The 16,077-nt window shown below is 38.9% G+C and overlaps 1 protein-coding gene across 1 annotated transcript in view; it reads right to left on the bottom strand.

Annotated features, from left to right (window-relative positions):
- Window positions 1–16,077, bottom strand: part of PTPRO (protein tyrosine phosphatase receptor type O) — a 241,249-nt gene that overhangs the window by 58,237 nt on the left and 166,935 nt on the right. The window contains 5 exon segments of the mRNA XM_039244655.1: window positions 7,478–7,598; window positions 8,697–8,848; window positions 12,837–12,948; window positions 14,105–14,298; window positions 14,647–14,767. Of these exon segments, the coding sequence (XP_039100586.1) occupies window positions 7,478–7,598; window positions 8,697–8,848; window positions 12,837–12,948; window positions 14,105–14,298; window positions 14,647–14,767 (700 nt within the window).

Below are 16,077 nucleotides of genomic sequence, written 5' to 3'. Positions count from 1 at the left end.
TTTTACCTTATTGCCTACTCAGTATCTGTTCTTCAATAGATAACAGGTACCTTCAAATGTTGATGCATTGAAATCAGAGCTTCTGACCTTTGACCCAAATCTGCCTCTCCCATGATCTTCCCCAACTGAGTAAATAGCATCTCTGTCCGTCCAACTGCTCAGGCCACAGATCTTGGCTCTTCAAGATAAATTTTGAATCTGACCACCACTCATCACCCTCACGGCAACTACCCTGCCACAGGCAAGTATACTCTCTTACTTGGATAGATGCAATAGCCTACAAACTTTAAGGTGACTATGTAATTTATCAAGTGTGTCCAAGTTGTAATACTTTTAGGGAAGAAAAGAATCGCAAAAGAGGATGACTAGCCTTTCACTGATCCACAGCAGGTGTAAACTGGTACTGTGTCTGGTAACTGGGATGTGCGATCATCTTATCTACCTGGTTTCCTGTCTTACTTGATCCCTGAACACTATTCTTACTAAAGTGATCTTGTGAAACTTATCAGGACATGTGACACCTTAGCTTGAACCACCTAGTGGAATATCATCTCACTTGGTGTGAAACGTCTTTTCAACGACTCTACATCATCTGTTCCCTTGTCACCTCTCTGTCCTCTTTTCTATTACTCTCTGTCTCTCTGTCTCTCTCTCTCTCTCGTTCCTTCCACTTCAGCCACACTGCTTCCTGACCTTTTCTTGAACTTCCAGGCATACCACTGCTTGTAGAGCTTTGCACCTGCACTTCCTTCTGCCTACAAGATCTCCCAGCTATCTGTGTGGCTCACTCCTTTACCTCCTTCAGGTTTGACTGAAATATCACCTTCAGAGTGAAGCTTGACTTGTGCCACCCCTTACAAGAATTGCAACTTGCTCCTGATAACAATTCTTCTCTCTCTGCTTCATTTTCTTCCATAGCATGTATCACCATCTGACATCCTTATATTTGTGTATATTGTCTCTTTTTCTCCACTAGAATGAGGGTAGAAGTTTTTGTCAGTTTTGTTCATTTCTGTATTCTCAGCGCCTAGATTAGTATGTAACACATAGTAAATGCTAGATAAATATGTGTTGACTGATAGGATGAATTGATTTTTTAAAAGCATAGTACCTTAATTAATTTATTAGCTTTTTTTCTGACTGGCAGCCAGTAAATATAGATGGGTGGATGGATGGATGGATGGATGGATGGATGGATGGATGAGAGATATAATAGGTACACATATTTTCTTTCTTATTTTACTTTCTTCTTCACTTCCATCCATTCATTCATCCATCCATCTTTTCTCTTCTCTGTGATACACTGACACAATTTATTCACATTTGGATCTTATTAAGCTTATTTTTTTTTCTTTTTGGTGAGGGGTGAGAAGGACAACAAGGTAGTCATTTACTAGGATAAGACCCAAGAAAAGGGCACAGGAGAATAGGGGAGGGCATAGGAGGTATTTAGACCTCAATAGGCTCTGACTCACAGCATTTAACTCACTTCTTTTTTTTAATTTTTTTTTATTTTTTTTTATTTTTTTATTTATTTATTTTTTTCATTTAACTCACTTCTTACCAAAAGTAAGGACTGCATATATCCAAGCAACCATTTTCCAAATTGTAAACTCAATGATTTCAACATAAGAATAAACAAATGTTTTCAACTGAGCGTGAGATCATGAAGGGCAGTACTGTGTAATAGCTGGGCTTTTCAAAAGTAAGTAGTTACATTTCATCAGAATGTAAATAATTATAATCTACTGAAATTTTATGAGAGAGAGATTATAATATGCCTCAAATTCCTAACACCTGAAAACATTTTGATTCTTTCTTATCCATAGCCAAACTATGCTGAAAGATTTCTATCAATATAAAACCTTTCATGAGTGAGACTAAGAAAATCAAGCCAATGTTATTAATACCCAAACTCCAAAACAGGAACAGAGAAAGCCACAGAGTGGGTGTGAAATTCCTTCCTGCTCTGTTAGGAGTGTTCACTGAAAAAAAAAGTTTTAGAAAAAAATACACTCCAAATCCAGGAAAACATAAGCAGCAGATGAACAAAAAGTGCCGCATCACTGTTTCTCGACCGAGGCTCAACAATGTGTGAAGTCAAATTTCTCTAGGTTGCAGCTTGCTCAGATGTGGACATTGCACTCACTTGTCTCCAAATCTCTCCTGGCACTGAAGTTACCTGATTCCTTACCCTGAACCTGTCTGAACACAACTGTGGTCAGGATACTGCAAAAGTTTGACAGTGATGGCGTATACAGTCTGTTTTTGGTTCTCTCTGACCTCGTTGGCTGTACCTTCCTCATCTCTCTGCTCAATGTCCATGTGCTAGAAGTGCTTCTTCTCTATTTCTGCTTACTAGTTAGTGATCTCATCCAGACACTCCAAAATTTATATTTCTAGCCCAGAATTCTCTGCTGATCTCCAGACACATAACAATAATCATTTTATTTGACAACTGTACGTGGATGACCTCTCAGTTTTTTTTTGTTTTTTTTTTAGTCCAGAGAAGAATCTTCGATTGTCTTTGATTGCACCCAAAGATACTCCTTTTCTAGTTTCTCTAGTCTTTTCAGTCTCACTGAATTGCACCACCAACCAGCCTAGTTGCTCAAGAGTAAAGGCTAGGAGTCATTCTTAATTTCCTTTTCTCTTATTTCCTATTTTCACCCCACAAGAAAGTTCTATAAACATAAAGTAACTATGGATCCGAAATAACTCCTGAATTCTGTCCACTTTTCTCCATCTTCATCAGCGCCACTTAACTAAAGGCTGCCATCATTTCCAATGGAACTTACTGCATTGGAATGCTATTTTTAAAGTCAGGAAACATGGTGCCTTAATCAGTCTCCCTATCTTCGATGGTAACCCCACAATCCTTCCTCCCTTGAGCAACCAGAGGGATTATTTTAAATATGTCGGATTTTTATTTTTAATTCTCTAAATTCCCTCTTATTACACTCAAAATAAAATCTCAACTCCGTCTTCTTAAAAATTCTGTATAATCTGGCATCTCTCTGCCTATTCCCTCCACTTATCATAGCCTTTCCCAAACTTTTCATGGCAGATCCTTCTTGTGATTCATATCTCTCATCATTGCTTCTTCAGAGAAAGGTTTTACTGTTCATACATAAGAATGTATGAACAGTAAAACCTGTCCCCCACTACCCTGTTTTAATGTGGTAACAGCACTTCTTACCATCCCCTCCTTCAGCAGATGATAAGCTCTTGGTGAACGGAAACTGAACCCTTTGAGTTCATTATTATAAGTAGTCTGACACTATTATAAGTAATCTGGCATTCCCAGTAGTCTGGGAAATTCTTAGAAGGTTCTCAGTATGTATTTGTTGAATGAATTCATGAATGGATATTCTACTGCCATAGAGTAGAATTTCTACTGTCTATTTTGTGATAGGCCCAACCCTTCTCATTCCTATTTCTTTCCCTTTCTTTTCTTTTTAAGTGGTTGATTATCTGATGTAAACTTACCCAATTCTCTTAAAGTTGGCCCAGAGTTTCAAGTGGATTCACCAAGATCAGGAGTCATGACTGGCTGCTGGTTGAAGCCACAGTTGCATGTACACCAGTAAGTTCTCATAAAATGACATGTCTTAGTGCAGATTTGATTGACATTTGTATTGACTGCCAAGGGAGCTGTCATCACATACCCCCATGGTACCGTGAAACTGCTGACGACCTAAAATTCTTAATAGGATGACTCATGCCCTGCAAAGAGCCCCACTGTTGGTAGATGCTTTCTTGTGGATGCGTTTAGTTGAGAATCCTTTGCAACTGTTTTGAGGCTCTGTACCCTTGCACATGCTGTCTTGGATTAATTTATGTTATACTAGATTCAATCATAGCCTGGTTTCTTCCACAAATGTCGACCCTGCCCTCCATGATACCAAGTAGAGCCATTGCAAAGAGGCTTTTACCACAGAGAAACTGAACTCAGGGTTAGAGCGACCAGTTTTGGGCCTAGATTTCACAACATTGTTCTGATTCAAACTCGCTCTAAAAATCTGGGTGCCAGAGTTGTAGGTTTCTGTAAAGTCGAATTCACCTGACTCCTATGGAGACCAAATGAATGTGATAAAGGAACATCAAATGACAAGAATGAAAGTTCTGTGAAATAAAAGACAACTTCAATCAGTTATTACTAAAGCAAAATGTTATTTTACTTCTATGAAAGGTAAAACTTGGAATACTGTCTTCAACTTTGAGGTTTGTGGTTGCAGTCGGTTCAATAAATATCTATTGAGCACCTACAGTAGGCAAGGCCGTGCATGTTATGGGAAATTGAAAGAACTAAAAACCAGCGATGTGATGAGTAGAATAGAAAATAGACTTCTAGACAAATGGATGGAAAATTAAGTTATTTAGTTTCCAGGGGGGAAAAAGGCTGAGTTCAGGCACATTATGGACAGATTGTCTTGTTTTCAGAGAGGAACGATATAGAGGCAGTATTTTGTTTGATATTTAGATCACCCCAAGGAAAACCTTGCTGATTTTAAGAAATACTTTTTATGGAAACTGGCCTTCTCTTCTTGAAAAGTTTAAAGTTTAAAGGACCTTTCTACACTGGTTTAAGGAGTTCTGTCTGTTAACAGGAAGACCTGGAAGCTTGAAACCTCATGATAAATATGGGTGGGGAGCTATCATGATTTTTACTCATATGCCTGTGTAGTGTGAGTATAATTGTACCAGCTCAGGACTTTACTCATACTCCTGATATTTATAAACCATAATGTCACATAAAAATAACAGTGAAGCCCACGATATGCTCACTAATTGCTATTTTGGTAAGACCCACCTCTAAATTTCAAGGGAGACTAACAAATCAAATGAGTTAGAGAAAGCAGCTAAGACCCAAGAAACACGGCCTCCTGTAATCATAAAGCTGGGGAAAAGAAAGCCGTGGGGGATGTGAGCAGAATCTTTAAGCAATTCCAATTACCTGGAAATAAGTTTTGAACTGATTTTAATATCCACGGAGGACAAAATCAGAGATAACAGTTGGAACCGAGAGGCAGGCAATTTTTTCTTAATAGAAAGATCATACAACGTTGGAAGCTGGTGACCTCCACATTCCTAGAATTTAAGTATAGACCGCTGGGGAAGAAGAGCAGATTTCCTGCAGTGAATGAAATTGAACTTGCGATTCTCAATGGGAGGGTGTTTATAAATTTGTAGGAATGTTTTTAACAGCCACAAGGAAGGTTGTTAACTGGACTTCTGTGGGCAGGGAGCAGAAATGCTAGATGTTCTGCAATGATCAAGAAACCTCCACATAGAAAAGCCGTCCCATGTCCTACATGCCACATATGTTTGTAATGTCACACCAGAATAAATCCACTATAAATATAATTGCTAGTACTTTATCTCATAATAATGTTGGAAAACATTTTCAAAAAGTTAAGTAAAATAATTTAGAGGAAAGTTGTCATTAAGAAAAACAGCTAAATGGAATTAAAGTGTTATTTACAAATTACTCAATAATTTACTTTTCTGTCAATAGTGTCTATTTAATCTGTTATATATCTCCAGCTACCTATTTTATTTTATTTATGTATTTAAGAATTTTTAACGTTTATTTATTTTTGAGAAAGAGGGAGCCAGGGTGTGAGCAGGAGAGGGAGAGAAGAGAGGGAGACACAGAATCTGAAGCAGGCTCCAGGCTCTGAGCTGTCAGCACAGAGCCCGATGTGGGGTTCAAATCCTGAGATCATGATCTGAGCTGAAGTCGGATGCTTAACCAACTGGGCCATCTAGGCACCCCTAATTTTAAAGGGTTTCAGTGCGAGGATTTAATTTTTGCCATGGCCAAGAGGAGACAAAAAAAGACTTAAGACTTGGTGTCTTATACATTGAATTACAGAGAAATGCAACCATTGGGGAAACTAAGGAAAGATTGGAGTTTTGTTTTGTTTGGGATTTTCTATGGGTTCTCTAAAGGTACATCCCTACCAGCAGTATTACTCCAAGTGTTTGTTTAAGCTGCTACTAAAACACCCTGGATCAGTCTGTACTTAACAGCTGCACCCATAAACATATGTAGTAAGAGTGACGATTTGACACTTTTAGGGAATAGACTTAGATACAGACTATAAATTAGCAGATGTCTGAAACAGCAAATTGCATTAAGTGTTTTGAAAATATTCTTTTTGCCATTCTCTATATTGTTAATTTTCAAAACACAAAAAGGAAATCTCTGCTGTGAAAATCATACGTTGAAGTGCATTCATTTCTAGGTGGCCTCTCTTACACTGACACTACCCCACAACTTTTTGCCAATCGGTTCTCTTGTCTGCTTCTGATTATAGACTGATTATCCCTGAAGCCCCTTTATGTATCAGAAACTAAATGTGTACCTCAGTATGTGGAAAATTGTTGAATGTAGAAGATGTGTTTGTGTTAAATAGTGTCACTTCCTATTGTATTTCATAATATAAATAATTACTTTGACACTACGCTACACAATAATTTCCAGCTCATCTGCAAGAATATTATACTTGCCTCATTTTCCTCATCCACAGCCTATTATTTTTCTTGGCATGTTCTCTTTACTTTAATTAAGGTTATTTTCCTCTTTCTCTCGTCACATGCAAATACATCTAGTCTCTTACTACTTATCCTAATGCTAGGTTTTATTGAAGGGTCCACCTGTACTTACGCTTGCTCAGTTATTTATTCACTCCTTTATTTCCTTATATACTTGCATGGAAGAACTACTGACTCCTTAACTGCTTGTAAACTCAAACTTTTCCATTTGAATTATGTGCAGTCATTAGGCAGTTTCATTATGATATACAGGAGTACTGCATCTGAACAAATACACAAGGAATCCATACGATTTTGTCATAATTTTTTCTTTTACTTTGATGTGACATTAGAATTAGGACATTATATCAACTCAAAAATCAATATGTGGGTCATTTTAGCTACAAGTTTCAGTTTGATATATTAAAAAGGGCATCACATAATACTTATATGTGAAGAGTATGGTGTCCGATAGGGTTGAAACCATTGTACTAGATAACCTCTAACGTCTTTCCTTTTCTAAATTCCTCAGACTCCTTCGTTTCTCTAATCTCATAAGGATGGGGAATACTCCTGTCTCCCTGCATGGCAAAAATTCTGTTCACAGAAACTTATATTAAGTCGAACAGGGGCACCTGGATGGCTCAGTCGGTTAAGTGTCCGACTTAAGCGCAGGTCATGATCTCAAAGTGTCTAAGTTTGAGCCCTGTGTCAGGACTCTGTCTGCTTCTCTCTCTGCCCCTCTCCTGATCCCCCCCCCCCCAAAAATAAATATTTAAAGCTGAATATACTCTTTTAGTAGTATATATGTTTATTTTGCACTTATAAAAGAGAGTGAACAGTTTTCTGTCATTTCATCGAACTGAGAAGACCATGACAAAGAATTCTCCCGACATGACTGTTTTCACACACACACCCCTATATCCATTTTTCTTACCTAGCTTGACAAGGCGGAGCATGGAGGTATTACTTCCCCTTTCAGTGCAAGCAGTAACTGAGAGGTTGTAGATATCTCCTGGAGGCAGGCTGAGAATCGCAGTCATGACGTTGCGTGTTACCTGAAAGATCCATCAAGATTGGAGGTTTAAACTTCTAATGAACTTGAACTAGAATACCACGGCAAACAACTACATGGCAGGCGTTCTCTCTATTCTATGCTGTGTTCTACAGTTGATTACAACACTGCGGATACTTTATTTCCTTTGAAAATGATATAAATTCCTCAACTGAGCCAAAGGCAAGGTAGCTCTAAACATGCACAATAAGTATTAGAACACTTTTGCAACTAATTCCCTATTTGGAATAGGTGCTGCTCTGATTTCTTCATATTCACAGCAAATTTTAGAAAAGGCAATTGCTAGGTTTCTACTGATGTGTATAACTCAGCCCCAGCTGACGAGCTCAGAAGAAACCTAGTCATGTCTATAGTAACCTGGTTTCTTAACTAAAGACTACATTTCCTAGTCTCCCCTATAGCTAGAGGGAACCATGTGACCTACTTCTGACCAATGGATTGTAAGTGGAAGTCACATGAGCAATTTATAATCCTGTCCACACTCTGTAAGTGCTGGGCCTCCATATCTTCTCTTTTCCTCTCCTGCATGTTAGAATATGGATATAATGACAATGAAGGTTCACCTATGCAAATGAAGACTACACAGTGGTAGATGGAACAAGATAAAAAGAATCTGGACCTCTGGTGATTGATCCTTTACAGCAGAGGTGCCCTGACAGTTTTATGCTAGCATGTGTCTAATGCAATGTCAAAAAGTGCAATAAAGCAAGAGAAAAGAAATCAGTATTTCCAATGTATCCAAATATTTAGGCATTGGTGATATACAGAGAAAATATCAAAACATATTAACAGTGGTTTTCTTGAAAATGTTTGACATGCTTAAGAAAAAGCTCAAATCATAACACTAAATGTAAATGAAATGAGAAGTTATAACGATTATAGATCACTATTAAAGATTAAAAAGTAAACTCTATGAAAGGAGGAATTTAATTTTTTTCACGGTCCCTTCTCTGGAGCCTAAAACAGTGTCAACAGGCATAAAACATTTCTTTAATGTTTCAATCATGTTTGCTTAATGATTTTCAAGAGTTTATGTAAATAAATGTTCAGACGGCCAATACTGGGATTCAAAGAAACATACGCTCTTTTTAATTTTCTTCTTTCCTTCTGCAACAACCATCCAGTGTAACATTCTCGAATGGGAGAGGTCAGTTGTGTCATCCCCATAGGTCCAACTGATATATAACAGACTGTTGAAATACTCCACAGATGTGATTTCGGGAGCAACGGGGGCTAAAGGAAGGTAGGAGGCACATTTTAGTTTAACAGACGAATAATGATTAAAGGACTTACCAATAGAGCATGCAATCTCATGTAGAGTTAATTTAGAGAATTGAAATTCACACCATAAAGGGGTACCTGGGTGGCTCAGTTGGTTAAGCATCAGACTCTTGATCTTGGTTCCGGTTGTGATCTCATGGTTCAAGGGTTTGAGCCCTACATTGGGTTCCTCGCTGACATTGCAGAGCCTGCTTGAGATTCTTTCCCTCTCTTTGCCCCTCCCCCACTCACTCACATGCTTGCACATGATCTTGCCCTCGCTCTCAAAATAAATAAACTTAATAATTTAAAAAGTTAAAAAAAATTCACACCAAGTGATGTGATCATCATGGATCCCCAGGACCTCTCAGTAACATAGCTAAGGTGGGGGGTAAAAGCTGGGCACTTGTTTTCTGGGCCCCCACCTTGTATGGCCCAGACATAAGACAACCAGACCCATCTGTATCTGAGGATATCAGGTCTTTTATACCAATTTCATAGCTATAAGAATCCTAAAATGTTCACTCCTTTGCGTACATTTTTTGCATCAATAAATTGATAGTATAAGGCATTATCGAATTTATTTTCCAAGCAGCACTGGAAAACTTGGGGTCCTATAACAGTATATTTTTTTCTTGTGGTTTATGGAAATTAAGGACAGTAGGATCAATGATTAGAGGGACAGAAAAGAAATCTTGTTTCTAAAAAATCACAAAGCAATACCACTGACTGTCTAACCAGTGCCTTGCAAAAAGTTAGGCTCTTAAAAAAACTTTACTGAAGCAAGTAGCAAGGAAGGAAGGAAGGGCTCTTTTATCACACCACAAAGCTAACTTCTAGCACTGAGGTTCTTAATTTCTTTTATATTCTGACACATTTAAATTTAAATTTTAAAATTTTTTTTATTGATTTCTGAGAGAAAGAGACAGCGTGAGCAGGGGAGGGTCAGAGAGAGAGGGAGACACAGAATCTGAAACAGGCTCCAGGCTCTGAGCTAGCTGTCAGCACAGAGCCCGACGCGCGGCTCGAACCCACAAACCGCGAGATCATGACCTGAGCCGAAGTCGTACGCCCAACCGACTGAGCCACCCAGGTGCCCCTAAATTTAAATTTTTTTTAATGGGGAGGAGAGTTCATTACAACCTTTATAATATGTGAGCTCTTTAATTATTTTTTAAGCTTAACTGATAATTCTGAAGATTTTAGGAAACACACACACAGCTGAATTTCAACTCCCTGTGTGTGTTGAAGACAAACAAGCATTCATCCTGAGAGCACAAAACCAAATGACATATCGGGAGGAGAATTTCTATAAACCAAGAAGATTTATTTTCCTCGATATGCTACTAGTACTCATAACAAACATTCATAACTATGCTTTCAAGAATACTTTTTCGCTGAAGAGTATTCTAATAAAGAGAATTAATACCTGTGGCTTCTTCTCTCTCAATATATTTTTATGTACTTCATTATACGTATGTATCTATATTTATATTTTGTCAAAGGCTGTTTTCTCATGTTCTAATTCTAGTGAGGACAAGAAACGTATTTAAAATTGCAAACCCAGAAACGTATTTAAAACCGTATAGCTCCCTGCACATAAGCATTAACTAGATCTGTAGATTTTTATACGCCATATCGTTGCCTTAAAAGTCAGCATATTGCTGAAAGGCCACAAGATGTCACTATTTGTTTATTAAACATGATTTGGTACACTGGCATAATTACTATGCATTTGACTTGTGGACAAAGTTACCTAACAAAGACAGTAGACCCAAGATCCTAATAAATCACACCTTATTCAAATATTTTATTCCTGTATCCTTTTATATCACACGATTTGGCATTTTGGATCACAACTAAAAGCACAGGAAAGAGAAGTGTGATATCCTTGTTCGCTTTAAACTTGAGACGAAGGAAGAAAAACAAAACAAGGCTAAGATTTCAAACAGTTTTAAAAATAAATATAAAAACAAGTCAGCGCCCATATGTATTTTAATAACGACTTACATTATATAACTTACTTCTCACACTACCTGTGATATATTGTTATGCCTATTTTACAGATGTGGGAATTGAGACCGTCTGTACTCGTATGCTTAGATGAGACCATGGAGTGACAGTGTCAGCGTAATTTAGGAGATCGTCCCGGGAAAAGACTGTGCAATGACAGTGTCAGCGTGACTTAGAAGATCTTCCCAGGAACACGTAAGGAGTTCATCAAGATCAATTATTTGGAGACAATAGATTGCTCACCTAGTCAAGCAGCTCACTTATTAACCATAAAACTATCCAGACTTGCTAGACTCATAACCTTTGCCAGGTCCCAGTCAGTTCCCAGCTTTGAAAGGCGCACCTAAACCTCTTACATCCAGAACTGCAAATCCTGTTACTTTTTCATTTCCGATGCACCCCCCCACCCCCCCACCTTCAGTGACACCGCAGAGAGCCTGTCTTTATTGCAGAGAATTCTAACACACTTGGTTTTGCACTACTAGCCGGTTGTTAGGTCACATTTTGAATTCTGCCAGTAAGAAAAAAGAATTTGAGGATAGGATAATTTGCTCAAAGTTTGACAGCTAGAATTCTGCAGGTCTAGGTCTGCTCAATCAAGTGTTCAGATGCAAAGTCTGGGCTTCTTTCAGACATCTGCTCTGTCTGAGAAGGGAAGAATATTCTCAGAAAGGCAATGTCAATACAGTTAAGCTGTATGAATTATTTATATGGTAAAATTTAATTAAAATGAAGTATGCAGTTATTAATATAGTCAAGAAGCTCACACACGACTTGTCACATAATTGGTACTTTCTACCTTTTTGGTATTCTTTCACTTTTCTACTCTAATATTACTATTAACATCTGGAACACAGGGAGCTCTAGACATTGGCTAGTAAAGGAAGGGGATGTACTATGTATGTTGAGAGTGTAAGAATTCACATGATTAATTGCTTCTTTTTTGTTTAAGATTTTATTTGTAAGTAATCTCTATACCCAACAGGGGGCCTGAACTCACAGCGCAGAGATCTACCAGATGCTTTACCAACCGAGCCAGCCAGGCATCCCCACACGATGAATTTCTTTGCATTTTCTTTCACTAATAAAGTTTGACAGAGTAAAGCTAGATGTCCAGTGGAGAAAATATTTTGCTAACGTTCTTCTTCATCTAGATATATTTTTCTCATTTCCTCTCTTAGCGTAACACTAATTATAGCCTCATAGTCTAGCCAACAGTTCCCGAGAAATCGTAGTTGAAATAGGATACAAAAAGAGTTAGTGTTTCTTTGATGAATTTCCCCTTTTCATTGCCAGCTCTGACCACCTCTGTTATCTATCTCTGCTATATGAAAATGAAGCTGACATTGTTTAAGAGCTTAAACTTTGAGCCATGTATTTCACTAAGTAATGCATTTAAACAGAAAGGGATAATAGATGCTATTATCATTTCCATTTTGCACATAAAAAAACCCCTGAGGCTTACAAAAGTCAACGTGCACAGGTTACAGAGGGTAGGTGGCTGATCCGTGGCTCAAACCCACGTCTACCTGTCTCCAAAACCTCTTTTAACTCCTGCTGTGGATAATGCTGCCATCAGCCTGTGACTTTAAAAATGGCTTAATCAATAAGGAAATGGGGACACTCTGGCAAATATAATCATCGGAAGGGTAAAGTCAATTGATCTCTGTGAGAAGCCCAAAGCTCTGTCTGCTACATCTCTATTCTAATTGGTTCCAAACAGGAGCACAGAAATAAAAGTCAGTGACTCAGGATGAAAACGTATTTTGATTTTCAAAGCCTATCATTTAAACAAATAATGAACTTCCAGAATCAAGGATACTGGCTTCCATGAGACATGTTCTGTCAGCACCGGGTGAGTGCCTAGAGCTTTCTGGAGATGTATCTCTTCAGACACTCCACAAAATGGCGTTCTCTCCCGCCCAAGCTGTTCCCATACACCACTCACCTGTTATGAAGCTAATGGTGGAGCTGTCGCAACAGCTCAATTCTGGGTCTCCCCATGTTACCATGGTAACTCGAAAGTTGTAGTACCATGCTGGCAACAGATTGGCTATCCTCTGAAAAGAAAAAGGAGACAAAAGAGTAAGGGGAAAAATCCCATTTTTGGAATAGAGTTACTTTCATTAGGTCATGAAAATGATCAATAAGTAATTTTTTGTTTTCCTTTCCTGTGCCTTTTGGTACTTCCCAAATTTTCCACTAAACATTCTTTCTGGAATGAGGTAAGATGTAAATAGAATGATCTACAAACGGAACTTTAAAAAAAGTGATTCATAGGTTTAGAGTCAAATGTTACTAACATTGGCTTCGTTTTACAGTTTCCTAAGTTTTGTTACACATGTGGAATAGTCCTTATTTTTAAGTGACTGTACATATACATCCCCCTATTTCTAAGAAAGCTGGCCTCTCACAACTTGGACCGTAAGCATGTGTCTTTGTTGGGTGGCAAATACCAGAGACATCAACTGGGTAGAGGGCAATTGTGCCCTTCCTGTGTGACCTGTGCTGCCGAAATTATTCCCGTCTCAGAAAGAGCAGTCTTTCCCTGCTCTCTTGAAAAACATCCTCTAGGGGCGCCTGGGTGGCTCAGTCAGTTAAGTGTCCGACTTCTGCTCAGGTCATGATCTCACAGTTTGTGTATTCAAGCCCTGAGCTGGGCTCTGTGCCGACAGCTCACATTTGGGGTCTCCCTCTCTCTCCCTGCCCCTCCGCCTCCCCCTGCCTCCACTTCTGCTCCGTCTCCTTCAAAAATAAATAAACATTAAAAAGGATTAAAAAAGAAAACAAACGCATACTCTAATGGCCTGACATCATAGGTATTTAACGGATGTGTAATGTTAAGAATACTCATCACTAGCATTAAACAGTGCCATCTAATTACTGAATAACTAAAGGCAACTTTTCGTGTTTTCCCCCTCAGGGGCAGAGAGAGACAATATGCTCTTAGCTCTACTAAAATGTGGATACGCTCAATTAGGGGTGAATAATTATTTCTGTCTCTTCCTCTCTCTTTCAGTCTCTCAATCTCTCTCCCTCTCTCTCAATCTCTCCCTGGGACGAAAACAGTCCTACAAGCAAAAACAACTAAAAAAACATCTTGAAAGTAGCAAGCCACCCATGTGTATTTACAGGTTACTTTTTCTGATACACTCGGTACAGAAAGGCAGATTTCTTTACACAGGGAATCGTGACAGCCACTTAAGGGACCGTTACCACTGATGCAGTTAAGGAGACAGTCGCCGCTAATTCATAGTACGTCGTCCACTCTGATGTCATTGTCGCAGGGTTGAAATAAAACATTTCAACTACATATTTTCTGAACACTCCTAAGTAGGGTCTGCTCCAGCTCAGAACCACTGCCGTAGGACCCAAGGGATAGAGCATTAAATCCTTTATTCCCGTTGGAACTGCGAAGAAGCAGGGAAGGACGAGAAAAGAGAGTCAAGAAGAAATGTTTAAAACCTTTCCTTATATCTTAGAAATGGCTTCTGAATACCTGGGGTTTGGTCTTCTGATATGATCACTGAATAAGTCATATTTGCCTCCGATGCTATTTTTCCTGAGTAGCAGTTGCTAATGATATGGCCCAGGTTATACAACTGTAGTAATTTATTACTCTGGATGTAGAATATTGGGAGAATGAATGGACCCCCATATATGACGATAACGACTTGGGCATGGACATTCCCCCCCTCTCCCCCCCCTCCCCCGCCAACAGTATTCTGATAAAGTTATTCTTGAGGCTGGCAACTTACCGATAGCAAATGTCACAGGATCTGAAGGCGGTCCAATCAAAGGGCCTTTTCTTAGGTACATCACCACCTGGTACTGGGCACCAGGAACCAGATTTTCAATGATGGATTTGCTTGAGTTCACCTTTAAACCAAACACCCGACATAATTTATTTAGAGCTCGTCTTTCAGAATGTGACGCAGAGGCTGATATCACATTCAGGGCTCTTTGTGGAGCCACAGACGCCTTTGAAATCCAGAAGCCTTTGCTCATTCTGGGCAAGGTCAGATTTCAAAATTAGCATGATTTATAGTTTATGTGAACACTGAAGGGAACCCAGAACACTCAAATTCTATGGCTGGATTTAATAAGCCCTGTGAACTGCTTTATACCCATCAATGTCAATTTCAACTATGTACACCAGAGACACATCAGCCTCTAACCATAATCAAATCAGCAATATCGTAAGGGTAGTCTGACATCCTAAACTGTAGTGTCAGCTAAAAACATACAAAGATCAGTGCAGGAATGTGTTTGGTCTCTCGTCACTTAGAAGCATATAATATCTAATTATAGAGATGGAAATGACCTCAGAGCTTATCTGCTCCAAATCTCTCATTTAATAGATCAGGCAAGTAAAGCCAGGAAACGGCCAAGGTCACAGATTCAGATTAAGTGATGGGACTGGAAGCCTAGTCTTGTGAACTCTAATGGCTGCTACAGGCAAGTCCGGGGACTAAGCATCGAGATACAGTAGGATATGCTTCTGAGGGCTATTGTGACCCCATAAAATAATGTTGTAGGGGCGCCTGGGCGGCTCAGTCGGTTAAGCGTCCGACTTCGGCTCAGGTCGTGATCTCGCGGTTTGTGGGTTCGAGCCCCATGTCGGGCTCTGTGCTGACAGCTCGGAGCCTCGAGCCTGTTTCAGATTCTGTGTCTCCCTCTCTCTCTGATCCTCCCCTGCTCGCACCTTCTCTCTCTCTCAGAAAGAAATAAAAAACATTTTAAAAAATTTTAAAAAATGATGTTGTAGATAGTATTTCTCATCTAGATGAGCTCTTCTTTACTGTTCTTTTGTTTTTAATTTTTGGTTAGGTAACAAATACAGTATAGAGAAAAACAGAACAATAGATGAACGAAATGTACACACATATATATATATATATTTGAAATGTACTTATTGAAATTAAATGTCAGCATGCACTGGCATTGATGCTTCAGCTTACAGGTCAAGAAGAGTGACCTTTAGTGCCTCTGATATTTAAGACAGTCTTGCTTAGTAGAGGGAACAAAGGTTCTTTATTCAGACTGTCCGAAATCAAATCCTGATTCTACCTCTTGTCAGCATGGGACTTTATTTATAATTCTTAGCTTGGCTTCATGATTGATAAACTATAGGTCATATTATTCTATACCTCACAGGTGAGGATGCTTAAACTAGAGATTCAATAAAG

This window comes from Hyaena hyaena, unplaced genomic scaffold (genome assembly GCF_003009895.1).
Source record: "Hyaena hyaena isolate Hyena2069 unplaced genomic scaffold, ASM300989v1 scaffold_247, whole genome shotgun sequence".
NCBI lineage: Eukaryota > Metazoa > Chordata > Mammalia > Carnivora > Hyaenidae > Hyaena > Hyaena hyaena.
Note: the sequence above shows the minus strand (reverse complement) of the source record. Positions and strands in the feature narration are given on the sequence as shown.